The following is a 23271-nucleotide window of genomic DNA, read 5'->3' on the forward strand; positions in this document are numbered from 1 at the left end:
AATGCACTGTCGAATCCTCCGCCGCTAGTTTCGTATTCGTGCCTCAATATGTGTGTCTCAGAATTCGACTATCCTGGCCATCTCATTTCTAAGACCCGGGGAGTATACGGATCCCTCCCAATTGGCCACTAGAAATTACGCCAGAGCCGGAAGCCCTACTACAGATCCCCCTCTTATAGATAGGTGAGACATATATGGAGTAGGGATGCATATGGAACTCTTAATGGAGGCAACATATACAGCCAGTATCCAATTTCTCTGACGACCGAGGGTGTCTGGAACCCACTCTGTTCTTTCCCAGCTCAAGTAGCATGAGCATAAATATCAATGGCACTAGCGGATAATACCTTGAATTCAATGCGGTCGATTTCTACTTCTTTACTGCCTAGCCCGAACCAGGTTAGCACGAAACACGCCGGGGTCTCTGTTTTCCTTACCATGCAGCCTTATTGGGGATATGGGTGCTATCGGTGCGAATATGGCTACCGTGATGTCTACCAGATTCCCGAAGTGGTTCCGAATTACCCTTCTGCGGACATACCACTCGATATGAGATATCTTCCTGTTTATCCTTGCCGGAAATGGACCTATGCTAACTGAATTGGACTATGTAGACTGATATTGATTGTATGGAACTGCGAAAAGCGTCTACTTTGGATCCGGAAGATTTTCACATGAGAAGATGCGCAAACTCGTTACATATCTCCATGAGCACCACCAGCATTACGTAGTGATGGTAGATCTGTACTCAACCTATCAGGGTTACCCTGCTATCAATAATAGAGAGTATATGGGCATCTTCCCCAACACGCGAAAACGGGTGTATCTACAAAGGCATGGTTTGGCCTGGGTTTCACAGATTGGATCCATCCCGACACTCAATCTTGCTGGGAAAATGCGTTTCCTACATTCTTTAATGTCAATACAGGCGATGATATCGATGCTCCGTAAGTTGCACCCTACCATATTCAACAAGGTGCTCGATAGGAACAAATCGACTTAGATCGATTGATATAAATGAGACTTCCAGTTTCTGTCCATTCTATTGTGGTGACCCCAAAGACACTTTATCTCTGGCTATAATGTTTGCAGAGGCTGACCATGACCCTAGACTTTGCTAGGAAGTCTGGAAATCCTCACAACCACCGCCAGTAAGGAGCGACTCTGGAATACTTATCCTAGGCTTGCCTGCTGATTTCCAGTCAAAATTGTACCGGCTGGCCATTCACACTCCTGATGAAGAGCAGTACGGGTTTCGCGTGAAAAGTGCACTGGCAATGGCTAAAGCGGCTGGGGACGTTGGAAACCTTCGAGGGTGGTAGGTCAAGATAGCACGTGACGGTACTCGGAAGAATAGTTGTGCCTGTTTCCGCTAGCCTGGTGAACTTTTGGCGACTAAGCTTTCGAGACGGTGAGCCCAGCAACAACAAACCGGCAACTGACAAAATGCTGTGCGCAATCTCTGGGGTAGCTCCCCAAGTCCCTGTTGCTTCACGCAAGAGCGGTAATGTCTTCGAGAAACGCCTGATTGAGGCTCACATCGCCGAAAGCCAAACCGACCCAGTAACTGGTGAGGAGCTCTCCGTCGACGACCTCATCGAGCTCAAGTCTGCCCCCGTCGTGACAGCACGCCCGCCCAGTCTCACCTCTATCCCCGCTCTCCTCAGCGCGTTCCAGACCGAATGGGATGCTCTCCTCCTTGAGTCGTACGCCCTGAAGAAGCAGCTGGCGCTGACGACGCAGGAGCTCAGCGCAGCGCTGTACGCGAACGATGCTGCCACGCGAGTTATTGCAAGATTGAGCCAAGAGCGCGACGAAGCTCGAGAAGCTCTTTCGAACGGGACTATACGTGAACGTGGCGCTACCAGCAACGGAGACGCGATGCAAATTGACAGCCAAGGTCTCCCTGACGACCTCGTCGCTAAAGTTGATGAGGCTCAGCAACAGTATGTCTATGCCCACGGCGAGGGCTTTCCAACCCCAATTTCATTGCTAACATCGCATAGACTCTTCGGCGGGCGACGAAAACGCCACATTCCCGACGGCTGGGCTACCGCCGACAACATCGCGTCTCTCCATGTAACAAGCTCGACCGACGCTCTGTTCCTAGACAGCCCCACAATTGTCCTCGACGAGTCTGGAGACTTAGCACTCTTCGGAGGTGCCAACGGTGTTGCCAGCGTCTACTCTCTATCACAACAGAAAGTGCTTCATGCCTTACAGTGCGGCTCTGCCGTGACGGCCACGTTATGGTGGCAGTCCCGTGCGATTGTTGCGACTTCAGCCGGCACCATCAAGGTGTTCGATGGTTCCAATGAGGTTGCAGAGTTGGGGTCACACGCAGGACAAGTGACGTCCATTGCTCTTCATCCTAGCGGCGCTATCCTGGCCTCGACAGGAATAGACAAGTACCTCATGTTCTATGATCTATCGAGCTTTAAGGTGGTTTCACGGGTCTATACTGAAGCTGCCATTACTTGCTGCGCGTTTCACGTAGATGGCTTACTCTTCTTTACGGGCAGTCCGGACGAGCGAATTCGAATCTACGACGTTAAGAATGGTACTAAAATGGCCGATCTCGAGACGGGTGGAGCTGTTCACAGCATCTCCTTCTCAGAGAACGGGACCTGGTTCGCAGTTACCCAGACTGGTTCGAGCACTGTGTCCGTGTGGGATCTTAGGAAACAGGCAGTTATCAAGGTGCTCGATGTTGGCAGCCCAGTGAACAACATTCATTGGGATTACACCGGACAGTTCTTGGCGACGGCAGGATCCGGTTGCGTCTCGGTGCAACAGTACACAAAATCTTCAAAGAGCTGGTCGGAGCCTGTTCGGAAGGCTGTTCCTGCGCGGGATGTCGCATGGGGTTCCAATGCATCCGTGTTAGTAGTTTTATCCCCAGAGGGCGCATTGAGTATTCTTAGTGGAGCGTAAGGCGGAAGGGGAGCTGCGAGCGAGGCAAGTTCGCAATATTGAAGTAGAACAGCAAGGCTAGAGGCCCCAAAAGGAGACGCTGTGTTTTCGAAGAGTGCCTGGGCTGCCGGGCTTGTACTCTCAGCGTGTTGGATTGGTCCTGAGAGCACTCCGGACTTGGCACTACCTAAGTAAAATGGAATTGGCTCGGCGGATGGCATCCAACAAAATGTAACATAGATGAATTGTTCTAGAAGTAGTAGGGGAGAACAGGAGACCCTTGGAATTCTTCCAGATGCGCTCTCACGTTCGTTTTGACAGGTGAAGCCCGCACGCTTTAGACGGAGCTTGGCGGCCATAGTGGGAGAGGAGACCAAAGCTAGGAGGTAAAGCGGAGATGGGCGTAGCGCTCCCAAGCGGCGACGGCCTTCATTCCGAGTGAATGCAGCATCGGGGGATGCTCTTTGCGTCGTGGATAGGGTTGTTTGGCTAAAGGAGTGAAAGAGAAAGCGGCATGGTTCCGAAGCTCGCCCTCCATGAATTCCTCATCCTTGCCACCACCAACAAACCCACCTCACCAAACACCGATCACTCCTCTCGCCTGCCCTCACGCCTCCTTTCCCCTCCCTCCACCTTTTCCAGCCCTTTCTGTTAACGCACCCTGCCAGCGCCCCAGAGCATGGACAGCGATTTTGGCTACGGCTATTCGCGTCCGCACTCGCACAGACACAACAAGGTGGGTTCATGGTGCCGCCGACCTAGACGGTGGCCGCAGCGCAGAGTGAAAGCGTTTCGCTGACGGTTTCTCCACCGCAGAGGACGCATGCTCAAATGGAGCATAACCGCTCCACGTCGCCGACCTGGAGCTCAATAAGCCGCCTCTCAGTGTCCCGCGAGCCCAGTAGCCCTTCACACCCGCAAGTTGCAGGCCCGACGCTGCCACGGATCCCCAACATGGCCTCCAGCCAGCCGCGAAGATACCTGGGCGATGGATTCGACTACCGAAGACCCATTTCGCTCTCGAGGAATGACGCCCAGACCCCGCTGATCGACCTGACAGCTGACGATGCGGGCCCCTCGATGTCGAGCAACGCCCAGACTGCCGCTCGAGCGCAGCGGCCACCACGCTTCCCCCGCGAGATCATCGACCTCGACGACGACGCCTCCGCGCAGCCGGTAGCCCCTCCAGATTCGCCTGATATTCAGTTCATCTCTGCACGAACCCTTGATCCGCCGCGACGGCCTGTCCCTCCCACTCTCCGGACAAACACGCCCAACAACGATGGCGACGATGACGACCTAGAGATCTTGGGGGTCCATAGTGTGCCTGCTGAGCGACAGGCAGCGGGAGAGTACTTCGACCAGATGGTCGACCATTTCCTCGAGAACATGGTGCAAGGTCCCGGCCTTACTCGTTTCCAGGCCGAGGTCCAGAGGATACGTAGGCCGGCAATACCACCTCGGGCTGGTGGGGCTCGTGGACGACCCCACGTACACGTTGGGTTCATGGCGCCCGAGATAGACTTCCACGTGGTAGGCTTCGACATGGGCCTAGGAGGAGGACCTGCTCCACCGCCACCGACATACGATGCACCTCCGGCGGCACCAAACGGCTTCACGAGGTCACCAGTTGAGGGCGATGTTCTCGTCTGTCCGAACTGTGAAGACGAGCTATGTTTGGGTGACTCGGATCTCAAGAAGCAGGTGTGGATCATAAAGAAATGCGGCCACGTGAGTTCCCTATCTCAAATCCAGCGCATTTCTGGCACACTAACAGGGTTCTGAAGGTTTACTGTGGAGACTGTACCGCAAACCGGGCCCTCAAGACCAGACCAAAAGGCAAAGAAAAGATAGGCCTTCTTCGCCCCAAGACCTTCAAGATCTGTGTGGTCGAGGGCTGCGAAGAGAAAGCGCACACTCGAAACTCCATGATCCAAGTCTTCCTCTGAGTTTGCGGCTCCCCACACACCTTATGACCTGTTTCAGACTAACCAAATTCCCTTCTCCCTCTCTCCTGCGTTGGTTGGAATCGTGGCATTTTAGCGATACCCTGCATTAAATCGGCTTTCCGGGGGTGACATGATTTCACTGCTCTCGACTAGCGCCGTCTTGGGGTCTGTTGCTGGTTGCATAGCCCTGGTGTTGGCTGGTCATCTCGTGGGTTTCTTTGGTGCTTCATGGGCGACATGGGATGTAATGCGGGACATGCGGGTGAAGGTATAACGTACATATAGATACCGAACAAGCATGGTTTGGATCAAAGCAGCGTGAAGTATGTGCGCGGCGTTAACCCCGGCGATTAGAATTTGCCAAGCATCCAGGGCACATGCCCCTGTCATGAAATTCATCTGTGCACTACGAGCTCAACAACGAGCGCTTCTGACTCCTTGCTCTGCAGAGTAATATCGATAGCTTCCGCACACTTCTGAAATGTCGTCCAAATCTCAGCCAAAGCCAAAAGCGTCGTCACTCAAGACTGCCTACCTTCTCGCGTATAACGCGCTATCGACGGTCCTTTGGTTCCTTGTGCTGAGACGAGTTGTTTCAATCGCATCAACCAATGGCCTGAGAAATGGACAAGTCTACCATCACACAGAGAGCTTCTGCCGGCTCACACAGACGGCAGCGGTCCTGGAAGTTGTTCATTCGCTGTTCGGTATTCCTCCGTTTATTCCTACGCACCTTGCGGAAGGAGGCTAACAAGAAGTCTGTAGGAATCGTACGCGCCCCACTCCTGACAACCCTGATGCAGGTTGCAAGCCGCCTCCTGCTTGTCTGGGGCATTGGCTACAATTTCCCCCAGACGACTAAGTTTTCGCCGGCGTATAGCAGCATGCTGGTCGCTTGGAGCGTGACCGAGGTCGTGCGGTATTCATATTTCGTCTTTGTCCTGGGTGGCACAGGCGTACCTTGGTTATGGACGTGGTTGAGGCATAGCTTCCCATAAGCCCTCCCCCCTGCGAGCTTTTCTGACAAAAATCCCAGGTACAACACTTTCTTGGTCCTCTACCCCCTCGGTGTTGCTAGCGAGACGTGGTTGGTCTATAACGCCATTGGGCCGGCTTCAAGAATTAATGAGACATATGGGTATGTATTGTATGGTATTCTGGCAACATATGTGCCAGGATTCTACATGCTCTTCACGCACATGCTGAAGCAGCGGGGGAAGGTCATGCGCAGCAAGACTACCTAGACGCATCATACCACTGTTTCTGTGGAGAAAATGCCCTCATCATAACCCGGCAAGCTACCCGTAAGACGTATAGATATCAGCTTTATCTTCTTCACAGAGTGTATCCCCTGGGCCCTAAGCCATGCACTCCACCCTCGATATATACATAAACAGACGTAGAGATACAACTGAGAGTGCCTGACGAAGATTTGGGGTGTAGTCAACCAAAGGGGCAAACAGTTCAGGCGGTGGCTCGTGGCACGTCATTCCTCAATTTGTCTTCGTTCTTCATCTTGCCTTGTCCCTTCTCCCTACTCTATCTGCTCCATGTCCGAGTCTCCTCTCCATCCCTGTTTCTTGAGCCACACCAATTTCACCGGACGTTGGTAGTGGCGACGGCAGCCCCGCTCCAGGACCTGGCGATACTGCAGTGGGTGGCTGTATAAATATAGCTGGCCGAGAGATATGCTCGGCCGCATCCATTTCATAAATCGCTGGGTTCTGACCATCATGAGATGTTTCCCTTCCACCGGCTTCAGTCGGCAAACTCGACCCATCCATCTCAAATTTCCTCTCTGCGTCAGGAGCTTCCAAGAGTCCGAATTTGTGATGCCCAGGTAGTTCATGCCGGGCTCTTGAGTCCAGTTCTTCAAGCGGTCCATCCTTTTGCTGGTACGTAGCCCCAGCTGGCAGCGGGTCGAGAGATGTACTCGTGCCCTCTAGTTCAAAGCTTCTTCTGCCGCTCTGGTGGCGTCGACGTATGTACAAGATTAAGCCTAGGCAGATTCCAAGCACAAGGACCGCAATCCCGACTGCCATTCCCATGATTGCTCCCGTAGAAAGAACGCCTTTACCACTACTGCCACCGCCACCATTCCCAGTAAGAGGGTTTGATGAGTTGATTGAGGTGTCGTTTACGGAACGTATACCTACAATTTTGGCATTGTTGGTGTTGGAACCCCATGAGCATGGCCAAACAGAGAAGTTGGAGCGCTCATAGTCCGCTATTAAGTAAGCTTCTTGGAGGAACGCGCGGCCCAAGGTGTATTGGGTTTCGTTTGCGGCACGCTTGAGAGGAAAATAATACGTTGTGGTGGAAGCGTGTGGCCACGAGATGTTGAGATCGAATGCGGAATAAGGTAGAGTTATGGAGACGGAGTTCTCGACAGATGTTGCAGGAAGCTGAGGCGCTAGTGTGATGGTGATACTGGGATTTAGTTTGGTGAGCGTGTTGTGTTGTGTTGTGTTTAGTGTGTATTGCTTAGAAGAAGCGTTCCAGGTCAAACCAAATGCGGATTCGAAAGATGAACATACGGATTCTGGGAGCCACAGGTGCGGCACGGTCGAGTCGATGAAGGCGAATATGCCGTTTTTGAGGAGGGGGGTGCTGGAGCTTGAAGATGTGCTGTTGCTTGTCGTTATAGAGGCTATTCCGACAAGAATATCCCGTGATATGTCGGTGTAAAAGGGGAAGGTTAGATTAGAAGAAGTAGTTGAGGGAATGTCGAAGCGAGATTCGTCATAGCCGCCAATGACGAGTGAGCCGAAGACTTTATTCAGTCCTAGAAGGAAGTCAGACAAGTGTGTGGAATACGGGTGGATCTACGGATACGAGGTGAAGATCCGAGAGCAAGCTTCATCCAATTCTTTGGAGATTGGGAAAGGCAACTCGCACCTCATCTGAATTAAAGAGCGAGGAGCGCAAACACCCAGGATGTCATATGGAAACGACTTGTTACATGATTGGAAACTTACTGTATGGTGCACCGGCGGTATACGACCAAGATACACTCGGTATATTATTCTGGTTCTTGAGCGCTTGGACAAAACCGACCTGAGGATTATTCAGAAACGTCGAAAAGTTCGTCGGCCTTGGATTCAGTCCTAACACACCCAACCACGAGAAAGTGGTATCCCCAACCCCTGCCACAATTGAATGCTCGACAGATGGTCCACCAGAACCCGGCCATCCCAACGTCACGGAATCAAATCCGAAGTCGCCAAAGACATTGAATTCGAGGTTGCTTTCAACTCCCAGCTCGAAAATCGAATTCGGGACCCAGGTAAGCGAATTATTTGGATTGAAGGTTCCTCCGCGGCTATCTCTGCAATTGTTTGGTGCGTCGGATGGACAGCCTTGATCATAGATGACCCACGTCGAGGTTGAAGCTGTCGATGGTAGGATTCGCACATTCTGCGGTTTTTGGCCAACCTGAATTGTGAATGACGACCAGGTACCGTCATTTCCCTCCCAATATTGGGATACACTCAAGTTACTCAGTGAGACAGCCTATTGTGTGAGATGGATGGTACAATACCTAGCTACTATGGGGGCGGGAATCGTGGTATTCTGGCTTGCGCGCTCCACGAGAACAACTTGATTAACCTCGAAGTCATCTTCCACTGTGTTCCTTTGCAACGGCTTTGCCTCCTCGCGAAACGCTCTATCTCTCATCAGGATCTCTAGTGTTCTCAGACAGATCAGATACCCGAGAAGCCCCAGGCCTTTGTGCCCGAAGGCTTTCATATTTGAGGAAAGACACTCGAACGCATCTAGAGGTTATCCTTCAAGAAGACGGAGAGGAGGAAAGAGAAGTCCAGTAGACTTCAACGCCAAGATCTGGTTCGCAGACATCGGCAGCACCGTTTCCGGCAGGATGGTGCAAGCCGCGCAAGAAGAATGAATGTCATCAGCAGACTCCTTACCAAATGAGCTGAGCCTAACGGCGAGCCTATGGTCGATCGTACATAGCGCCAGCGTCCAGGAAGGCTTCTTGGAAGTGCAATGAAAGGGGATGTGGGCTTAAGAAAGAAAAGAGCTGGGACTCCAAAACCCAGCTAAACCCTTGTCATTTCAGATGCAAGGGCGATCGAAGAAATTGAATTGTTGCTCAGTAAGCGACAGCCCATGCAGATGGCTGTTGAGTGTCGGTTTGGAACAGGGAAATGCTGTGTGTACGAAAAGCGGCAAGTGCTTCCTAATCACCCGCCAAGACGGACGTGTTCCCAATCCGGTCTCAGTTAACAAAAATCCCTCCACAAACCTCAGCCGCCTCCCCAGGACATCATTCTGTCCAGTCCGATAGTCTCATGGCCATCAGCCCCAACGCCAATCAAATGAATCAGTGCGTACTTGCATACTAATAACAGCGGGTGTTTCCGCAGAGTGTGTTCTATGTTCCTAGCAAACGGGCTCCCGAAGTCCTTCTTTATTATCCCAACTATGACCCGCAAACCAGGCTTCCGACTCTCTATTCCTGGCACGGATGAGAGGACGACATGCCCTTAATGGTGAATACCGCTCACTTTGTTTCCTTTGTTGGTGTTTTGCTGTCGTCGTTCAGTGACGGTCACAGAATACCCCAGAATGGGAACTTTGCAAGGCAGGGTGAGTGCGAGCCCAAGCAATCTTGTCTCATGTGCACTGTCTATTGTTTGGTCACCTTCCAAGGATCGCTTATTGCTATGCACTCGAAGTGCTAACCTCGTGGGAGACAGCCGTTTTAAACTCGTCTTTCGCTAGCAGAACCATTTTCTCAACTCCCACGGGCATGACTAGCATACCTACCATCACATCATCTACCTCTCTCACCACAACATCCTCTCCAAGCCCCTCAGGATATGGAACATGTCCTACCATCTATCTACCCGGTCACCCTGTGTCATATGCCACTTTCACGCGGGCATGTGAAGGGGCGCAGTCCAGTGTACTTGACAGCAATTACTATGACTACACTGACCGCTGCCTCGGAGATTGGTGTGATGCTGTGTGGTCGAGTGCAATTCAAAGTTATATAGATGCCAACATTACTCAATCGACTACGTCAACTCGTACATGGTTTCAAGGCTACTATGGGACAGGAAGTCTTTCAACTGTCATAACGGGGCAAAGTTATTGGACGTCTACATACACATGTACATTCTTCACCTTACCCTGAACTCTGTTGGGGGCGCTACTGATTTTAATAGACGTCCAAAACCCTTTTCGAGCCGTTAAGCCAACATCACCATGCTGTCATAAGTGCACGATTAGTGCGCAGACTATTCAGCTGTTCTTTTGGCCAAGCTCAGCTGCAGCCCCACCCCCTACAGTAACAGGTTTGCCAGCCGATGCAACCGCGGCTGTGACCGGGGTTCCTGTCAACGGTTCCGGGAGTTATGTAGATGACACTGGTTTCACCTTGTAAGCAACCCACTTTCAGTACAACGCGGACCTGATATATGCGCTACAGTATATCCCCAAGTGTCTACCTCGGATTTACTTCCCTTGGAGCACATGACCGCTGTGGCCCTGTTGGAGAGGTAAGTCTCTCTAGAATATTCGATGAAGGAGAATTTGATATGGGAACACGCCCTGCATACGCCTCGCGGTCAATATTTCAATTATTGCAAAAAACTGAAACATAACTGCCCAGTTCAACCCCTCCTAGCTCATCATTTGCTTATACATCACAGGCGCTCTATAACACAACACTAGCATTCGACCCTCGTGAAATTAGTAGCATCCTCCCATACACGACCACTGCCACCTGCATCGTTACTGTACCCTTATCTCAAGGTGGTTATACCATTACAGTGTGGGAGAACTCAATGCCTAACCCTCAGCCCTTGACTTATTCGGATGTGGCTCAAAACTGTTCATCAATTGACGGCTACTACTACTTCAGTAAAAATCCATTCTACAACAGCGCTGGGGGTAAGTGGTCTCGATAAATTGGGTATATGTGAAGTCTCCTAACGCGAGTATAGACCCTTGTCATCCTGTAGTCGCCATCCCCACTCGAGTGCAGCAGTTACAGCCTGCCTGGAGCTCCTGTGGCGCAGATTATTATGGCGGTTTCTATGACCCCCCCAAGACGCTTCAGCAGGGACCGGTTCTAGTACCCACGGCTGAGCCCGGCCAAGGGAATCCTACTGTCGTCCCCTCTACTTCAGTGCCCGCTCTCCCAGAAAACGCCCCAACGCGAGGGCCTGATCCTCCAGTATCCAGTTTTGCTGACTCAGGAAACCTGCCTCCAGCCTCAAGTGCAGTCGATCCAGGGAACCAACCTCCGCCCGCATCTCAAACGCAGAAGCCAGCTCCCCCGATGTCCCAGCCTGAGCAACCCCCTCAAGCATCAAGTGCTAGAGACCAGGAACAGCCGGTTCTACCGCCTCCAGGATCTTCCACTACAATTGTCATAGCCCCACCTTCTTCAGAGCAGTCAAATGGCAATCCCCAACAGCCTTCTGCAGCTCCTGTCATCACCCTTGGTCCTGCCCCTGGTTTGAGCAACCCAGGCCAAGTCATAACACTGCTCCCGACAGTTGTCCCCACAAGCCCAAGCAGCCCCTCGAATTCCAATCAGCTAAACAACCCCTCCGGACCAGTAATTATCATTGGCACGCAGACTGTTGGCCCTGGGCAGGCTATTACCGTTGGGGGTACGACATCCACATTGCCAAACGGCCAGACCACCGTCATCAGTGGAACACAGATTTTCCTTGTTCCCGGCGCGTCGCAAGTCATTGTAGGCGGCAGCTCGACTATCAATCTTCCCCCAGCCCAACTGACCAAACCTCCCGCCGTAGTGACTTTGGACGGCTCAACCTTCACCGCCAATTCCGTAAGCCAAATCATTATTGGATCGCAAACATTAACACCTGGAGGTATTATTACAATCGGGGGGATCACTTCAACCCTCATAGATGGCAGCACAACCATCACTGGCGGCACGATTATCAGTCTCGCGCCTGGGGCCACTGAAATCGTGGTTGGTGGCACCACAATCCAGTTGACTGCAGGACCTCATGCAACATCTGGACCACTGGTAATTACACTAGACAGGACGACGTTGACGGCGGATTCTCTTACCCAGTTCGTGTTTGGCAGTTCAACGCTTAGCATGGGCGGTCCAGCGCTCACAATAAGTGGCACAACATACAGTTTGACAACGAATGTGCAAGGGAGTACTGTTTTGATCGCTGGCACAGCCGGTGCATCGACTCTAGCTCCTGCGCGTGCGACGACGGCCGCGGCGTCTATGTCCATTGGCTCGACGAGAGTGAGCATTGGGAGCCAGGGCAGTGCAAGAGGGTCTGCAACTCTTGCAGCACCCCATGCATCGAATACCGGTGCGGCGGGGACATTCAAGTCACATAATGAGTGGGTATGGAGTGTGCTTCTCGGTTTTGCAATGACTCACATACTATAAAAGCAAAATAAAGTTTAGCCGCATGGGTGGAAAAGGGTTGTTGGAATCTAGTGATAATGTACAATGCCATGTGAATATGAAAATTGTCTTACCGGACCAGAGGTCCCTTTCGACCATTACACTCACCAACATCCAGGGCAACCAGAAAGCGGCTGACGCAATTGTAGACAGCGATTGTGGCTGTAATCTCCACGACTTCGCGATCTGAAAAGCTCGCCTTTAGTCTGTCAGACACGGCATCCGAAACAGTTACATGGCATGTCATGTCATCTGTATATAATACGACTGCCCTGTGTTTCTCGTCCAAGATATGTAGGCGGCCCTCATGTGGCGGGGAGCGTAGTAGCATTCAACATGCTCCTCCCGAATCTCTAGGCATGCTCGGAGGAGGGGTGCGTGATGTTCCCACTCAAACCAGGCCTCGTTCAAGACAGCAACACGACATATAGCGGTCTCGCGGATCGAGGTGGAGAGTGTTGTCCTCGTTCGAATCGCGCCGAGGAAAGAGTTCCTGCCGATGGTATGTGCACCAGAACACCTGTTGGGCTCGGATGTTGGAGAACCTAGAGAAGCTCACCAACCATCGGCGACTGGGGGAGAGTGGAGAAGCGCAAGATCCAGCTCGAGCAGGCCTGCGTCGCCGCGCCGGTCCCTCACACGTTCAATAATGGCGCGGTCCTGCTCGTTGGAGGGCGTCGGAGGGTTGGGGACGTAGGGCAGACGCATTTTAGACGCGAGATGACCTACTGCTGGTTTCTCTTTGATAGCTTGCAATTTGCAGTTGATGTTAGATGAAACCCTAATTGCAGCCGATTTGCAATAACGAGGAATTCGGCGATGGCTCCCTCTGTTGGTGCTCTGCATCGCTTGAGTGGTCGTCGACATCGAGCCGAGGCCGGAGCGGGGTGGTCTGATTAAGCAAATCGCTTTTCTCCCTCCGGGCCACAGTGCCTACGCCCTCAGGTCCCATCCATAGATTGCAACCTTAGGACAATATGGTACCCCCAAAAGGTAAACACAACAGGAGAGAGAAGCCAGCGACCTCCAAAAAAGTTACATCACTTCGAGCAGGACCCATCCAAGAGCCCGTCACCAGGTCATTGATGCCTGAGGAACTTCAACAATTACTTCTCAATGTCTTCAAAAATGCTTTCGCCGATCGGCTAGAGGCAGACATCCACCCCTTGCTCCAGGAGGTGAAAACTCACTTGTACAATCGAGACTTCTTGACTGCCTTTGGCCGGCAAGACTACCTTGATGCATATGCCGCGAGATGGAGTCCTTCCCGAGCGTTGGGTTATCTGCAGGTTATGACCGAGTCAAAGGAACAAATACTCCCTACGGTTCATGATGTGAACAAGAGCGATAACCTTGCGACGAGAATTGTTTGTCTTGGTGGAGGAGCTGGGGCCGAAATCGTGGCTCTTGGAGGCTTCATCAGCACACTCGCCCAACCCAAGCCCACCGGAGAGCAACAACAAACCCGATTCGAGGTTGTGGCCATTGACATAGCAAACTGGTCTGCGATTGTGGGCAAGCTACTCCAGAACCTCACTTCGCCACCTCCACTATCCAAGCATGCCTCTGCTACCGCAAAAGCAGCAAATACTGCTTTAGTCAACTCAGAGCAGCTTCAAGTAAAATTTCACCAACACGACATCCTACACGTCGATTTCTCAGACCTCATGCCGTTACTCCAAGGTGCTCATGTCATCACAATCATGTTCACTCTCAACGAGCTCTATGCAACCTCCTTGTCCCTAACCCAAAAGTTACTGTTGAACCTCACATCTTATCTTGAAGATGGCGCCCTTCTTTTAGTCGTAGACAGCCCCGGGAGCTACTCCACTGTCTCGCTCAATGGCACTGAAAAGAACTACCCCATGCAATGGCTCCTCGATTATACACTCCTTCGTCAGGACCATAGAGATGAAGCTCCTGCCTGGACGAAAGTCACTGAGGACGGGTCGAAGTGGTTTCGTCTATCGCATTCTTTAGCATACCCTATCGAGCTTGAGAATATGCGATATCAACTGCATCTCTACAAGCGAAGGAGACTTTCAACGGGCTGAAACTACTTGTTCTCTTTCCACTGACTTTGGCTGGCCACACTCAGGAATATCCGCCTTTTCTGGGGACTTTGGCCACCAACTAAGACATCTGGCCCTGAAATTTTTATAAATTGCAACATTGGTGCTACTGCCTATTACAACGAATGGTAACTAAGCCTTCGTCCGAGTCTCACGGTGGAATTTATGTCCTGCAGAAGCCTATGAATGACGCTTAGCGTGGACCTGAGCATAGAGATGTTCATCTAGAAAGGCTTGGTGCCTGACACCTGGCTAGAAGGGCCGTACTACAAGTGGGAGTATTTGTACTACTCAACGTCCACAGAATTAGTTGCTTCCCAACGGCAACGAAGACCAGTAAACGCAAGCACGTGGCACATAATCAGCTCCTCTAGTATCTTGAGCAACTCCGACATCAATCAATAGCAATTCTCTAGTTCCTGACCCCATCCCTAGTCATCATTCGGCGAACCCTCGGGGACGGCGGCTATGAGCGTGTCTCTAATTCCCATCGATTTGACAGCTCTTGAGCTCTCCTCTAGCCCTAAATTACGAGGACAGTAGAAAGAATAATATTGCGTTATGCGTTTGAATGCAAGTTTGCACCTGACATGAATACAATTAAAACCGTAGAATAACTACTTGTAATTTCAGCTGTTCACGCTCGAGGCAGATGAAATGACTTCGCCTATGCTGTTCTAGCAATGAATATTTTGACAGCCTTCGCCTTGGGAATGAGAGATAGAGCTGTGATCCAACAAATTATAAAACAAAAATTACTCTTGTCCTCTCTCCCTAGCCTTCTAGGAAGTTACAGATAAACACTGGAGCAAGCAAGAAAGCTTAATGGCGGTTGCAAGAAGCACTTGTGCCACAAATTTTGTCTATACGCCCTGAGAGTATATAGACGTTCTGTGCAGCTTATGGGAGCACCAGAGGCATGATGAACTAGATTGATTGCTAGAGGAGGGTAACTACGGGTTTATATAGTACTAGGTGAGCCTGTCATGTGAACTATAGCTACCACAAGCTTAGGCAGCAGCAGGTGAAAATAGTGTCAGGTGACTAGAGCATTGAGAGCTCTGTAACTGCAAACACGTTCCAATCTCTAGAAAATTCGCGCGATATGCCCTTTTCATTAACTAGACTCATGGTTTGGAAGGCATGAAACCCACCGCCCTTCTTGAAGATGTTAGAAATGCAGATTTATCTAAACTTTAATCTATGCTTCTAGACTTAACGTACTTCACAGGCGAGTTGCTTACACAATGTAAGGCCGAGATGGCGCTTACGTGCGACAGGTATATATACTATTCTGCACCCGAAAATCAACGTTGGTTGATTATTCGTACCTTTTGGTTGTATTGGCGGAGTGGTGCGGAGCCCCGTCCTTACACACACCTGAGTCGCTCACTTTTGCCAAGACCACACCCTGACAAACTCTATTTGGCCAATAACAACCCGCTCTAACACTATATAGTATAGTACAGCCTAGAATATTATTTAGATACTACTTCTGCTTCTTGCTTACACATTTGCGTGTTATGCCTAGTCTAATTACACTATCTGCAGCGCCTTTAGAATAGCTTACCTACTTTAGCTTATACTTACTTCTTTACTTTTTTTCTATTACTGTACGCTTTAAACTTTTTTAGAGCTATTAAACATAAGCTTTTTTAAATTATTAAAGTTTTTTTTACTTTAATCTACCTTTTTTTAATATAATTTATGTTATGTAGTAGCTTTATTAGCTACTTAAAGCTTAGTAATTTTTAATATTTTTATTTTTATAAGTATTAATTATAATTTAAGTTTTAAAGTATTACTTAATGTAACAGTGCTGCTTGTTAAGCTCCGCTGCTAGTCACATAATCTCGCTAAGGGTTAAGCAAGCGCGCTAGCGCCTTGGCGCTGCGCAAGCTTTTCTCTCGCGAAAACTCTTCGCCTCCTTCACTCCCCATCCTAGTTTAGCTGAAAAAGAGCCGACCTACTCTACCTTGCTTCCCTAGCTCTATACAGTAGTAGAGATAGTGCTTGTTATTACATTAAACTAGAATTAATCCTATTTTAGCTAGAGGACAGCAACATAATATTAGAGTTAAACTAAGCAATTAGCCTGTATGCTTAATTTGCTAACAACTACCTACTAAGTAATTAGCTTATGTGCTTAATTTGCTAACAACTACTTACTAAGTAATTAGCCTATAAGCTTAATTTACTAACAACTACTGTAAAACTCTAGTTAGGCTAGATACCCTAACACCTTTTAAAGAGCCCTGCGCTAAGCAAGACACTGCAGCTAAATTAACTATAGAGAAGGGCCTACATTACCTGTACAACAGAAGAGAGCTTAGAGCTCTATTATACTAATTACTCTAGAAGAGATTACCTTGCTAGATCCTACAGGCCTAGAGACAGTAGGCCTACTAACTAATTAGCTGCACTGCTAGCAGCACTACTGCTCTATCTGCTTCACTTTTTTAGAACCTAAAGCAGCATTACTAATTAATTAGCTACACTGCTAGTAGCATTACTAATTAATTAGCTGCACTACTAGCAGCATTACTAACTAGTTAGCTGCACTACTAGCAGCATTATTAATTAATTAGCTGCACTGCTAGCAGCATTAAACTAATACTAGCATAGGGAAACTCTTAAAGCTTAAGATGCAGGTAGACTCTACTGCCCTACTAACTAGCAAAGAGTACACACTAGCACCTAGAACACTTAAAAGTAGCGCTAAAGTTTATAGTAAAGAAGTGTTTAAGAAGAACTACATAATTAAAAAAAACTCTATAAATAGGCTTAGTAAAATAAGAAGCTAACAGTAGTTAAAACTAAAAAGGTCTTATAAAGTAATAATATACATAAGCTTTATAACTTTACTATTACTCTACTTATACTTATAACTAGTAAGAAAGTAGTTCTTATAAATAAGCTAGTCTAATATGTTCTTAAAACATAGACTTTCTGTAACTATACTAACACACTAGTAAAAGCGCTTAATAAAGTAAAAAAGAAACTACTAAAGGCTTAAAAACAAGTAGCTACATCTTAGAAGCTGCTAAATAAGGCTTTAGCAAAGCTAGCTAACTAAAACATTAAAGCTGCTACTTTAAAAGACCTACCTAAGCTAGCATTTATAAACACTCTTTACTTATACTTTTTAAGATAAATAAGTAGTGCACTTATAGTAGCACTAACTAGAAGTACTTTAAAAAAGCAGCTGCGCTTTAAACTTATAACTCTAGCTACACTAAACACTATACAGTTTATCTTATAAAGCTAGAGAGAAAGCTTATAATACTCTACTAAAGTAGTAGACCTGCTTATATTTATAAGTAATAATAACTATAACATTAAGCACTAGAAAGACCTGCTAGTAGGTAAGCTACTACACAACACTAACTACTTAATTTTTTTAAATAGTAACTTAGAGAACTATAAAAATGCATAAGCACACTACACTAAATTAAAAATAAGTAAAAAAGCTTTAAGCTACTTATAACTACACTTTAAAGTAATAAAGAAATATAACTAGTAGGTAATAGCTACTATTATTATTAAATTTTTAAAGAAAGCTTTTATTAACACCTACTAGCGCTTTAAAGCTAGGGCTAAGCTTTACTAGCTTAAGATAAAGTTATTTAAAAACTTTAAAAACTTTAAAGCTTAGTTTACTTAACTAGCTAATAAAGCTAAGCTACTGCTAAACTAATAAAAGAATAAAATCTATAATGCCCTCTTAGGCTTACTGCCTGTACACATAAAGATCTACTACTATAACTCTATAATAAGCTTCTTTAACTACTGCTACTAGGCTTAACAAATTATGTTCTCTTTATAAAAAGTAGCTATAAAGACTAGTGCTTAGCGCGCATAAAAAAGTCTAAAAAAGCTTACTTATAAGAATATTTTATAACTATAGGTTACTACTTTACTAGCATAAGTTATAACTTTACTGCTAACGTACTTCATAGGCGAGTTGCTTACACACCTGAGTTGCTTACTTTTGCTAAGACCCTACTATACTACTCTTTCTACACTAATGCATTTCTAATAACACTACTTAAACGCGTTAAAGAAATGTTAGATGTAGCTTATACTTTAGGCTTTTAAATAAAATGTAATACTTTCTAAGTAACGCGCTGCAGCTATCTATAAGGTCTTTTAAAAAAATAATAAGTAACTAACTGTTACAGCCAACAAACAGACCGTAATGACCTAACTAGCTGTCCCGCACAGCCTAAACAACGCCGGATGGAAGACGCTTAGCCCCGCGCTGAACGAATCACGTGACAGGACAGATAAGGAATGGCTCTAGCTTTTAGACAAAAGCCTAGCGGAGTGCACTATCTAATAGGTTATGCAGGCTTGCAGGCTATGCAGGCTATGTAGGAACAAGCATGCAAGCATGTAGAACATGCAAACCCTATGTATATAGTCTTAATTACAACTATAGTTAGAAGGTTATAATTACTATTTAGTCTCTACCTACTTAATAGACTAAGAGGCATTAAAACTTTTATAAAGAGGACATTGCCGCCTTATATATCTTGCACTATATATACCTCCCTTCCTATCCTTATAGATTAGGTTTGCTAGCTCCCTATACAGCTGCTAGGCTAAACTACAACCTGCCTTCTTTATTCTGCTAAACCTACACTCTGCTTAACAGACTGTACACCTAATCTAGCTAAGTTCTACCCCTTTACTACTAACATTACTATAGGCTGTTATACTTCTAAAAATACTATCTTACTAAAGTAAGAATTGTAACAGTAATTACTACTACCTGTAAAGTATAGCTACTACTACTTTAGACATTAGTATAACAGGTGCTTTAGCTGCTAGCACTAGCTAGACCTTTACAGCAACTAAAAAAGCATAAAATTAGTAAATACTTTATCTTTAAAATAAGCTTAAACAGCTTAAACAACACCTCTAGCTATACTTATATAAAAAAGGCTAAGAGCTTTAAGGATTATGTTAAAAAAGCACTTACTTATAACGTACTTCATGGGCGAGTTGCTCACACACCCGAGTCGCTCACTTTTGCCAAGACCCCACCAAACCACCCTTCCTACACCAATGCATTCCCCACAACACTACTTAGACGCGCCAAAAGAACATTAGATACAGCTTGCGCTCTAAGCTTTTAAATAAGACATAAAACTTTTAAAGAAATGTGCTGTAGCTATGTGCAGGGTCCTATAAAAGACAACAAATAACTATAGCGCTAGACAACCTTTACAAGCTAATTCTACAGCTAAATTACAAAGGCTAGGCAATAAAAAAGAGCAGGTGATTGTTAAGACTATACTTAAGCTATATGCGCAAGGAATTTCCCCTTAGATAGCATTTGTAGCTAATATAGCTAATTCTTTGCGCGCTAAGCGTAATCTAGGCCATGTTTGCATAAACTAGCCTAGTGTCACGGTCAACTTGGACATGCCTTGGACTCTCCCTGGAGAGCCCTCAGCCCAGCCTTGGGCACATGACGTCCTGTCACGTGCCCTAACACATATATATATATCCTCTTACAAACCCCTAAGTCTCCTTAAGGATTTGTCTATTAATACTATCCTATACCCTCTTCTGCGCTTTACGCTTTCTGCTTTATAGTGCTCTTATAATTTAAATCCTTTATACTCTTCTATAAAAACATAGTTAGTTTAAAGAATAAAAGGCTACCTCTACTACTGCTCTTTAAGCTCTATCTTAATTAAAAAGCTATAACAATAATAGCTAACAGTAGTTGCACACGTAAAAGTAGAGCCACAGCCACTACCCCTTCTAAGGCTGTCCTAGAGACGCCCTATAACAACCCTAGTGCTTAACTCCTTAAGCACCTTATGTCCTAGCACCTTAACTAAATTCTACTAGATTAGTAAGTATAAAAAGTAAAAAATAAAAAATACTAAGTTTTTAAGTTAAAAGATAAGTAAGACTCTAGAAACTTTTAAAGACATAGTTAAACTAAACCTAAAAACTCTTTAGGTTACACTAGATAAGAATTAAACAACCCTTTTATTACACTAAGCCCTCTAGGTTTTAGAACTCTAAAGACTACTAGTTAGCTCTCTATAGGCTACTTATAGTAACTGTTAGTAACAGGGGCAAACGCAATACACTATAGTACCCTTCTAGAGTAGGCCTAAACTAGTTCTACTGCTATTTTAGTGTAACTCTTAACTAATAAAGCGTTTATATAGTTACTTTTTATAAAAGCTTTTTAGCTTAAGGCTAAAAGAGCTCTAAAAGCTAAAATTAGTTAAGCTTATAAACAAGCCTAAATTACTTCTATAACTCTTAGCCTATCTTTTAAAACTACTTTAGATTAACTCTAATCCTAAGCTAGCCTAAATAAAACCTTAAGTTAGCTATTTAAGATTAAGGCCCTTCTAAAGCTTAGCTTCTTAAAGAAGTCTTTAACTCTACAGTAGGTAGATACTTAAGTAAGAGATATAAATAGTATCTAGGAATATATAGACTTTTTAAATAACTTTACTACTTAAACCTAATAAATTATTAACTAGATCTAGTTTAAAGTCTATAAAAACTTAATTAGTTGCGCTATTAATAAAGGCACTATTAAAACCTAAGCTTAGCTTTAAACTAAAGTACATAAGCTTACTTAAGATCCTTTTCTAATATAGTATAAAAACTACTATTACTTTTAAAATACAAAGTAGAAAGTAGGTAATACATTTAACACTTTTATTACTTAGCTATTTTAGTAAGAGGGTTTTCTAAAAAACACTCCTTTTTAAACCTTTAATAAAAAGGAACTTTATAAAATTAAAATTACCTTTATATAAAGCTACTTTTTAAAATTTATTTAAAAAGAAATGTAGTATAATAGCTTACTTAAGTTTATAAACACTTAGCTAGAGTTTAAGCGCGCTATATGTAACACTAAAACTATTACTTACTTTAAGTAAGCTTTAATAACGCCTTAGGCTAGCTCTAAAGACACTTTAACTTAAAAAAAAAGTAGTCTTACTTTACCTTAAACTTTTAATAGTAGTAAAAAGATAAAAAATAAGACTAAAAGCTTATAAGCTAATTAATAAGTAACTAATAGTCCTTAGTACAAAGGACTAATACTGCTGTAATAACGCCTTAAGAGACTTTTAGTAAACATAAGCTTTACTAGAAAAACTAATTTAACTAGAAAAACAATAATAGCATAAAAAAAAAGCCTTAGTTGTAAATCTTACACACTTATAACTAAGGCCTAAATTAAATAGTAAGTAGCTTTATATTATAGTTTAGGTGTAGCTTAAACTCTCTAATAGTAGAATAACTATCCTCTGCAGCCTTTATAACATAAGTGCTAAATTAAACCTAATAAACACTAGTGTTATTTAAAAATATAGCCTCTTATATAAGCACTACTATAAGAAGCTTAATATAAGCTTTATTAACAATTACTAATTATAGTTAAAATTACTATATAATTTTTCCCTTATTTATATAAACAATAAGAGTACTAATAAAAAAGTTAGCCTTTAAAGATTCTAGTTAGCTAATTTCTTAAGTTATAACTTAATCTTAAAGTATTTTTAGCTATAAAAAGCTAACCCTAAAATCTATTTTAAAAACAGTATATTTAAGTAGTAAAAGAATAATAATAGTAGAATCTAGTTAGTATCTACTAAAAAGCTTTTAAAAGACTTTAGTTCTAGAAAGACTACATATGTGCTACACTCTACCTCTTATACTATTTAACTAATAAGCAATAATGTTAGAAAGAAAGCCCTCTTAGAGGAACTGCTTTAGGGACACCCTAAACCTACTCTACAAGCCCCTAGGCCTAGTGGCGACGTAGTGTAGGATGTAAAGTACTTTTATTATTAAGGGCTACTCTAGTTAAAAAAGTACATGCTTAAAATTTAAAAGCATTTTTAAAAGTGTGTTAAGATGTTTTTAAAGCTTTTATAGCTTTTTAAAGCTATAGCCTATTATGTAGTAGCTAGTATTTATAATTAAGGCCACTACTAGGCCACACTGCCTGCAGGCATTGCCTAAGTACTTTCTAACAACAGTAATAAGTATCTAGGCACTAATAATGCTAATAACGCTCTAGACCCTAAAAAACTTACACATGTTCCTCCTAAGTTTTACTCTTAGTAGTATACTTTTAGTAAACATTATATAAATATTCTTAAGCTAAATAGTAAGCATAATTATGCTATAAAAATTAAAAAAAAAAAAAGATTCTAAACTTCTTAATTTATAACCTCTCCTGCTATAAACTAGATATCCTGCAGAAATACCTTAATACGGCCTAGAAGAAGGGTTAGATATGCCTAAGCAGGTTGCTAGCAGGTGCTCCTATTCTTTTTATCCTAAAACTAGATAGGACACTGTAACTTTATGTTAACTATTAAAGTCTTAATAAAATTATAATTAAAAACTAATATCTTATCTTACTTATAAGTAAGATGTTAAATTACTTATTAAAAGCTAAAGTTTTTATAAAGCTTAACTTTTATAACACCTACTATAGGCTTTGCATTAAGAAAGGGGATAAGTAAAAAACTACCTTTAAGACATAGTACAGGCATTTTAAGTACCTTATTATGCTCTTTAGCCTAGCTAATACTCTAGCCACCTTTTAGTCCTATATCTATAGGGCTTTAAAAGGCTTGTTAGATAGGACATGTGTTATCTATCTAGACAACATCCTTATTTACTTTAAAAATAAAAAGGACTATAAGTAATATATCTTTAAAGTTCTTAATTAACTAGTAGAATAAAGACTATACTATAAAGCATTTAAATGTTCTTTTAAGACAAAGGCTGTTAAGTTCCTAGGCTTTATAGTTACGCTAAAAGGTGTAGTAATAGACTTATTACGCGTCTAGACAATTAAGGAATAGCCTAAGCTAAAAAGCTTTAAAGACATTTAGGTATT

At 44.8% G+C, this 23271-nt stretch overlaps 7 protein-coding genes across 7 annotated transcripts; 5 read left to right on the forward strand and 2 right to left on the reverse strand.

The window, feature by feature from the left end:
• Positions 1-1421: 1421 nt before the first annotated feature.
• Positions 1422-3206, forward strand: BDR25DRAFT_265014 (WD40 repeat-like protein). Its single transcript, XM_033686891.1, has 2 exons — positions 1422-1946; positions 2007-3206. The coding sequence occupies exons 1-2, from the start codon at positions 1447-1449 to the stop codon at positions 2932-2934; spliced, it is 1428 nt and encodes a 475-aa protein (XP_033545825.1). The 5' UTR covers positions 1422-1446; the 3' UTR covers positions 2935-3206.
• A 661-nt stretch (positions 3207-3867) lies between these two features.
• On the forward strand, positions 3868-4862 carry BDR25DRAFT_315908 (uncharacterized protein; the record flags this gene model as incomplete). Its single annotated transcript, XM_033691560.1, has 2 exons — positions 3868-4644; positions 4701-4862. The coding sequence occupies 2 exons, from the start codon at positions 3868-3870 to the stop codon at positions 4860-4862; spliced, it is 939 nt and encodes a 312-aa protein (XP_033545826.1).
• Positions 4863-5291: 429 nt separating this feature from the next.
• On the forward strand, positions 5292-6243 carry BDR25DRAFT_290014 (PTPLA-domain-containing protein). The gene is made up of 3 exons (XM_033688493.1): positions 5292-5569; positions 5628-5844; positions 5899-6243. Exons 1-3 carry the CDS (start codon positions 5344-5346, stop codon positions 6104-6106), a joined length of 651 nt encoding a protein of 216 aa, XP_033545827.1. The 5' UTR covers positions 5292-5343; the 3' UTR covers positions 6107-6243.
• A 61-nt stretch (positions 6244-6304) lies between these two features.
• BDR25DRAFT_290019 (acid protease) lies at positions 6305-8777 on the reverse strand. The gene is made up of 3 exons (XM_033688494.1): positions 8404-8777; positions 7841-8352; positions 6305-7647 (listed from the first exon to the last, which is right to left on the reverse strand). Exons 1-3 carry the CDS (start codon positions 8610-8612, stop codon positions 6374-6376), a joined length of 1995 nt encoding a protein of 664 aa, XP_033545828.1. The 5' UTR covers positions 8613-8777; the 3' UTR covers positions 6305-6373.
• Positions 8778-9636: 859 nt separating this feature from the next.
• Positions 9637-12279, forward strand: BDR25DRAFT_344171 (uncharacterized protein; the record flags this gene model as incomplete). Its single annotated transcript, XM_033693908.1, has 5 exons — positions 9637-10000; positions 10055-10268; positions 10318-10387; positions 10541-10781; positions 10835-12279. The coding sequence occupies 5 exons, from the start codon at positions 9637-9639 to the stop codon at positions 12277-12279; spliced, it is 2334 nt and encodes a 777-aa protein (XP_033545829.1).
• Positions 12280-12367: 88 nt separating this feature from the next.
• On the reverse strand, positions 12368-13005 carry BDR25DRAFT_326630 (uncharacterized protein; the record flags this gene model as incomplete). Its single annotated transcript, XM_033692288.1, has 3 exons — positions 12368-12601; positions 12634-12790; positions 12857-13005. 3 exons carry the CDS (start codon positions 13003-13005, stop codon positions 12368-12370), a joined length of 540 nt encoding a protein of 179 aa, XP_033545830.1.
• Positions 13006-13258: 253 nt separating this feature from the next.
• BDR25DRAFT_304878 (uncharacterized protein) lies at positions 13259-14544 on the forward strand. Its single transcript, XM_033690307.1, has one exon. The coding sequence runs from the start codon at positions 13383-13385 to the stop codon at positions 14349-14351; it is 969 nt and encodes a 322-aa protein (XP_033545831.1). The 5' UTR covers positions 13259-13382; the 3' UTR covers positions 14352-14544.
• Positions 14545-23271: the final 8727 nt, after the last annotated feature.

Source organism: Lindgomyces ingoldianus (genome assembly GCF_010093535.1).
Source record: "Lindgomyces ingoldianus strain ATCC 200398 unplaced genomic scaffold BDR25scaffold_23, whole genome shotgun sequence".
Taxonomy (NCBI): domain Eukaryota; kingdom Fungi; phylum Ascomycota; class Dothideomycetes; order Pleosporales; family Lindgomycetaceae; genus Lindgomyces; species Lindgomyces ingoldianus.

Bases quoted from the DNA above. Each gene is read 5' to 3' on its own strand.
- BDR25DRAFT_265014 (XM_033686891.1), top strand. From the start codon at position 1,447: ATGCTGTGCGCAATCTCTGGGGTAGCTCCCCAAGTCCCTGTTGCTTCA. The intron at 1,947-2,006 runs GTATGTCTATGC...AACATCGCATAG, and splicing joins GTTGATGAGGCTCAGCAACA to ACTCTTCGGCGGGCGACGAA.
- BDR25DRAFT_290014 (XM_033688493.1), top strand. From the start codon at position 5,344: ATGTCGTCCAAATCTCAGCCAAAGCCAAAAGCGTCGTCACTCAAGACT. The intron at 5,570-5,627 runs GTATTCCTCCGT...AGAAGTCTGTAG, and splicing joins AGTTGTTCATTCGCTGTTCG to GAATCGTACGCGCCCCACTC. The intron at 5,845-5,898 runs GCATAGCTTCCC...CAAAAATCCCAG, and splicing joins TGGTTATGGACGTGGTTGAG to GTACAACACTTTCTTGGTCC.
- BDR25DRAFT_290019 (XM_033688494.1), bottom strand. From the start codon at position 8,612: ATGAAAGCCTTCGGGCACAAAGGCCTGGGGCTTCTCGGGTATCTGATC. The intron at 8,353-8,403 runs GTATTGTACCAT...GAGTAACTTGAG, and splicing joins CCCGCCCCCATAGTAGCTAG to TGTATCCCAATATTGGGAGG. The intron at 7,648-7,840 runs GTAAGTTTCCAA...ACTTCCTTCTAG, and splicing joins TACCGCCGGTGCACCATACA to GACTGAATAAAGTCTTCGGC.
- BDR25DRAFT_304878 (XM_033690307.1), top strand. From the start codon at position 13,383: ATGCCTGAGGAACTTCAACAATTACTTCTCAATGTCTTCAAAAATGCT.